Source organism: Oryza sativa, chromosome 11 (assembly GCF_034140825.1).
Source record: "Oryza sativa Japonica Group chromosome 11, ASM3414082v1".
NCBI classification, from domain to species: domain Eukaryota; kingdom Viridiplantae; phylum Streptophyta; class Magnoliopsida; order Poales; family Poaceae; genus Oryza; species Oryza sativa.
In genome coordinates, this window is record NC_089045.1 from 29,564,866 (window position 1) to 29,571,329 (window position 6,464).

The following is a 6,464-nucleotide window of genomic DNA, read 5'->3' on the forward strand; positions in this document are numbered from 1 at the left end:
GTTGTTTCCGTTGTATTCGTTCCTTTATATATGGAAGTAAACAGAAAAGCAGCTGAGTTAAGCGCTGCACAAAATTTGCTCTGTTTCCTCTGTTCTGCGAATTTGCAGGTTTAGCCACAGTACGCGTGTGTTGTGTTCGTCTGGTTTCCTGCTAGTGATCGCTGGGGAAATTCCTAACATTTAGGAAGATGTTCCGTGATGCTTTTCTCGATCTTGACGCAGTCGCTTCCCGCGATCGTCTTCGCTAATTCATGGAACATGTCATGAACTGTGAAGTACTCACCGGTGCTAATGTCAGAGGGACTGACCAACATCTTCTACGTCCTCATTGTTTCCATCATTGTCCTTCACAAATTCTTGCGCTATCCACATACGAACAAGATTGTCACGTTCAAGCTCATACCTTCTGGGGAAGATGCTACAGTACTGGAAGCATCTCCTGACATCCACAACAAGTTGATTATAGCTCCACCAAAGAGCTCCCTTGGTCTTATTCAGCACATCGAGGTTCGCGGTTGTTTGCCAAAATCTGATATCTGGGTTTCTCCAGAGCTGACCTGCCACTGTCACTGCTGCAATAGGTGATCTGTTCAGCTTCTTAGCGATTTTCCTCCCAATCGGTATGTATTCTCGATCATCGAAAATTGTACTGTCAAGTGCATAATGCATGAACATTGAGAAGTATTGCTCCTCTTCCAGATCAGATATTGGAATAAGCCTATTAGAGCCTAGAGCTGCCTCTTTACTCTGGGCTGTCACCAGGATTCTGCTTCCTGACTTCCCAACATTGAGTGGAGAAAGCAGCTTCTCATGATTCTCATCATTGACCCACAGATCATCCAGTACCAACAAGAACCGTTTGCCTCTCAAATTCTCCACCAATTTTGCTTCCAAACCTCTGCAGTCACTAATTTCAGAATGCCGGCTTTGCGTGATCTCCTCGAGCATATCACGAAATATATCTTCCAGTCTGTAAGTCTTAGAAACATAAATTAGCATGACTGTGTCAAAGTATCTATCTTTATCCTCCTTTTCATACTCACAAACATACTGTGCCAGTGTAGTCTTTCCAGACCCTGGAATGCCATATATGCAAATTACAGAATAACATTTCCTGCTACTGGAGCTTGGTAAAGAATCATCCTCACGAAGCATACTTCTTATCATATCACGCTCCCGGTCTCTACCGAATACCTTGCGTGTACTACTCGATGTAATGCTTCTCCTGTTCATGTTGACAATATCATTCCAGGCACCACTGCTTGTCTGTGTTAAATAGGGAGAGTTCTCCACGTTTGTGACAGTGTTTTCTAGTTTCTCTATTCTTTTCCTCAATTTCCATCTAGCAATAGCAGGCATGAAAGAATATACTGCTGTACCATCCTCCAGCTGGAAGAATAAAGAACAAAAAAAATGATTAGAATGGAATGGTGGAGGAATGTGCATACTTTCCAAGCTCCTAAATGGTGCATTTTTTGCGAACACTTTCTATATACGAATTTATTAGGAAACTCTTTTAAATCCATTTCCACTTTATAGTATCAATTCAATTCGTATGTACACTTGAATAATTATCTTTAATCATTGAGCTATTCAACCAATTTAGCCATTCAGCACAAAAGAACAGGACCATGTGAGCTACATACTGAACTTCCTTAAAAAATATATATATACTGAACTAGTTCTACTCTCTGACGACTGTTGTCCCCTGATTAATAATAGATGTTGTTTTCTTCTAAATTAGTGCTTCTGTTTAGAACATGGAAATTTTTTCTTGTTACTTCAAAAATTGAACTATTAGATGTAGTAACATTAGTGGTGTCTCAAACACTAAGACCCTTTAACACATTCCAGCAACTATTGATTTCCGAATAAAATTGAGGAGCGCGACATAAATTTTACCAAGATCATAGCCCGTGCATTGTAACTCCTTTTGCATAGTGTATTAGTGTTGATGCAAAATAGGAACATTCCCCTAGATTGAGAGAAGATGCATTGCTAGATTGGGGTGGGGTGTGTGTGTGTTAGGGGGCAGAGAAGTGGTAACCAACCTGGTAACCTGTGGCTGTGATGCCAGTTGCATCATAAAACCAATCTCGATAAGAGCGAGCAACCTCAAACCAGTTGACTGACCAGATGAACAGGGATTGGCAGCATCTGATGAAATCAAATTGCCTGGACAAGCAACTAAGCCGCTCCAGCAAGGAGTCAGAAGCTGACCCGCAGCATCTGCTACAAGAAATCGGTAGCAGCGCAGCTGATCTGCTGCGTAGCGATCGATACAAACCCTGTGCCCACTCCAGTAGAGTGGTTATGCATCTCCCAATCCAGCTCGTCTTGCAAGCGTGGATGGCATCGTCGATGTGCGGATGCCATTTGCTGCTGCTTCCCTGTGGCTCGTCATCGCCGATGACATCCTTCTCGATCTGGTGATAAGCAATGAGATCGAGGACGTCTTCTGCTTCGTACAAGGCAGACTTGACCAGCTTCGCCAGCGTGTCGAGATTTTGCACGGCTGATCTCTCCTTCTTCGCTTTCCTGTGCATCCTCTCTTCCTCTATCTTTCGCAGCATCTGCTCCAGCTTCGGGACAGTCTGAATCTCCAGCTCTTGGATCTTTGGCGAAGCGTCGAAGAGGTAGGAGATGAACCTGTTCACGAGCAAGCTGATGATAGGCGACAGCAACCAACCTAGCACGGTTATGACAGAGCCCATGGCTGCAATCCTCCATGGATTTGCCATGGAATGCAAGCTTTTCGATCTCCTTCACAAAGGGGACAAAGTTAAGGAGCAGTGGGAAGAAGAATGGAGCTCTACTACTGTCTTGGTAGCAATCTATCTATCAGCAAACTATGCAAAGCATCTGTCTTCTAGCGAGCTCAGTACAGTGCAAAACTTAATTAAGCAGAAATTTCACCCGAAATTTCTTGCGAATCATCATTTTTTTTTCCTGCAAGTGTCATTACTGAAAATGACTTGACCACATAGCATGTGGCTAACCGACTAATAACATAGTCAGACTTGTTTTCGAACTAATGCATATGGTTAGTACATTGCATTACATAGCTTCCCCGAGTTTGCAGCTGGCTGTCTGATATGATGTAGTGTAACCTGCACGTGAGTCCATGTGACATGACAATCACAACACTATATTATGACTATTATTAACACAAGGATCAGTAATACGAAGAGTGACAGCAGTAATTGGCCAATGATTCCTCTCTGGGTTGTCAAACTAATGTTGGCCTGATTCCACTCTCTTCAATTTGTTGTAATGATTCGTTCAAAAAAAATGTTGTAGCAATGAATAAAGAAGAGCCAGGCTCTTGTTTCGAATTAGAGAAATATATATAAAAAAACAGCTCGTTAAGGAGTCACATTAGATCGTTCCTTTTGGAATCAATAATAATCATTGACTATTAAATCATAGTCATGAGGTACAGAATATTAATTTAGCCTAAATAAGTACTGTTGGATTTGTCTATTGGTACCAAGTTTTTTCTGGCAGTCTGCATCTATTTATTTACTAGCAAAATACCCGTGCTTCGCTACGGTGTATTAAAACTAAAAATATTTATTTTCATCTAAAGTTATTTTCACACTGTTTTGGTACTTTCGCTCACTAGAAAAGGTCTCAAATAATAGAGAGAAATATAATAGCTCATAATAAATTATTATTGCAACGGAATAATTTTAACTAAAATCACAATAAATATTTTAACATGTTGAAAACAATATATTTCTTGTTTACCAGATTTAACATTAACTAAGGTTTTATAGCAATTAAAAAAAAGACTAACTTTCTCTTGGTGGCTAATTTTTATTTTTAGTTTTTTTTCTATGAATTAGATTGGAGAGAAAAGGAAAAGGGAAAAGAACAGTAGATGATAACCAGAAAAAAGAAAGCTAACCAAAGTGATCAAGGAATCGGACCCATGACCTGTCGGCACAGGTTTTCTAGGCTAACCAATTGAGAATCATGGACGTTTTGACATGCACTGCATTATATAGATATTCACCTGAACAGCAAAGAAAAATATCACCCCACCTCCTCTCGAACCTTATCTCTTCTCTAGGAGAAATTAGACATTCTGCCACTCCTAAGAGTGGGTTTCGCCACAATGCCATTCTGCGGAATGGCATCGTAAAATACCACTTTCAACCGATGCCAAACCGTTGCTTTGCCATATTCGCCATTTCATAAGATTTTCACCTTTTTTGCACTTCAACCGACCAAAATACCCCTCTCTGGTTTCTTTCTCTTCTCCGGTAAACATGTGGGATGAGGAGAAGACCACGACGGCAGGGGTGGCACTAACCTCAGGCTCGGCGCCGCCACCGCCGGAGCTCTCCTCCTCGTCGTCCTTATCTTGCTCTACAAATTCAAGAACGCAATCTTTTAGCTCAAACCACACACAATCCGGAGAGCTAGCGAGGGCGAGCGCGAGGGTTCCGGCTCACCTCCCGCCGCCTTGGTCGCCAGCGAGGGCTTCGGCTCACCTCCCGCCGCCTTGGTCGCCGGCTCGTCGGTCTCCATCCCCGCCGCAGTCACCGTGCCAACCAAGCCCGAGACGGCGACGCAGGTCTCGTCCTGCCATGAGCTCCTCCTGGAGCTAGCCTTCTTGGGCCATGGTGGCGGGCAGCCTGCGACGCGCGGCGGAGACGACGGCGGAGGAGATGGTGGCGAGCGGCGCACGGTGGTCAACGGGAGAGGAGCAGCGTGGTGACCGGCGGGCGAGACGATGCAGGAGATTGTGGCTCATGACGCGGTGGCCGGCTTAGGGTTTCCTTCTCTTTCTCCGATGTGCTGGCAGCGGGCTTCGACCATGGGGGCGGGACGTCGCTGGCGGTGAGCTTGGGCGTCGGCGGCGCGCCGGCGGCACGAACGACTCGGTTGTGACGACCGGAGGGGTATTTTAGTCAGCCTGGGTGGAAAAATAGGTGGAAATGGAGAGAATTGGCCTAAATGGCAAAACAAATGTTTGGCATCTCTTGTGAGTGGCATTTTAACGACGCTATTCCGGGGAATGGCATTGTGGCGAAACCCACTATTGGCAGTGGCATAATGTCCAATTTCTCCATCTCTAGAATCCTCCGCCTTCGCTTCTCTCTCGTCGCTCTCTCTGTCTCCCAGTTTCTCCTCCCCAGCGACAGCGACAAGGCGCCCGCTCCCTCCGTCTCGCCTCCCTGGCCCCCTCCTCTCCCATCTCCCCCTCTTCCTCCCGTCTCCTGGCAAGGCGCGGCGACGGGAAGGGGACCCACCGCCAGCGCCGTTTCCCCACAGCTATTCCCTCCCCTTCCTCCACCCTCATCCCTCCCGCGGCAGGCAGATCTGGCGGTGGCGGTGGCCTCGCGACAGCTGCGGGTGGTGGCAGCAGTGGCTCCCTCCGCCCCCAGCAGCCGCGGGTGGCGTCAGCGGCGGCTCCCTCCGTCCCCTGTTGCCTCCCCCCTCGGTTGAAATGACGGCGGTAGCGGGCGCCGGCGGCGCAGCTCGGCAAGCCACTGCCAGCGGCCACTCGCGGGATGTGGCCATAGGAGGAGGCGGCGGCAGCAGCAAACTCCACTCGATTTTTCATTGATTTGGTTTTTTTATCTCCGTTTGCTGTTCTTCTATTCTTGTATTTGGGATCTAACACGGATTAAAACTTTTTGTGTTATTTGACGCGGACTCATGTGTATATGCTTCTATTTGTGTGATTGAATTCCGATTAGGATTTTTTTTGGTTGGGGGATGATAGAATTCCGACTGAGATTTTGGGTGGGGGGTTGGATGAACGAAAAATTTGGGTACCGATGATGTGACGAACAGAAAATTACGAATTTAAGATTTTACCCTCGTTGCCGGAGCGTGCTAGGCGAGGCAGCCGCCGCCTTCGTCTTCGACGTCCTCTTTAGACGAGTGATTTGGAATGGCCTTCGGCCCAGCCCAACTCCCTACGTAATGGGCCCTTCTTTTATGAACGGGATTGGGCTGTGTTTTACAGGCCGAGCCAAATGCAGTTTGGAATAAGTTCATATAAGGTCCGTTAACTTTACACCGAATACGATTTTCGTCCTTAACCTAAAACAAGATACAACCGGTCCATGAACTGTTAAAACCGGTGCAAACGAGGTTCCTCGGTGGTTTGGAAGACGGTTTTGGCTGACGCTGCGCCTAAGTGCTGATCTGACTCGGTCTTCGTCCCACGTGGCATTGACGTGACGCTTACGTGACTATTTTATCCTAGAAAAATAATAAAAACGGTGGTCCCACATATTAGCTACACCAATTTTTTTAAAGGTGGAGCCCACATGGGCCCCACATAATCATTCACACCCCCTCTTCTTCCTCCTCTCCCCAGCTCCCCTTTCTAGTTTCTTCTCTGTGTCCTATTCCTCCCCAGAGCCGGCGGCATTCATCGTAGCACCACGGCACCCTCTCTCCCTGCTCTACCTCTTCGGCTTCTCCTCTCCCCGAGATTCCCT

General features: G+C 46.4%; 1 protein-coding gene across 1 annotated transcript; it reads right to left on the bottom strand.

Moving 5' to 3' along the window:
* Window positions 1-6,091, bottom strand: LOC9269948 (toMV susceptible protein tm-2). Its single transcript, XM_015760502.3, has 2 exons — window positions 2,052-6,091; window positions 1-1,389 (listed from the first exon to the last, which is right to left on the bottom strand). The coding sequence occupies exons 1-2, from the start codon at window positions 2,739-2,741 to the stop codon at window positions 295-297; spliced, it is 1,785 nt and encodes a 594-aa protein (XP_015615988.1). The 5' UTR covers window positions 2,742-6,091; the 3' UTR covers window positions 1-294.
* Window positions 6,092-6,464: the final 373 nt, after the last annotated feature.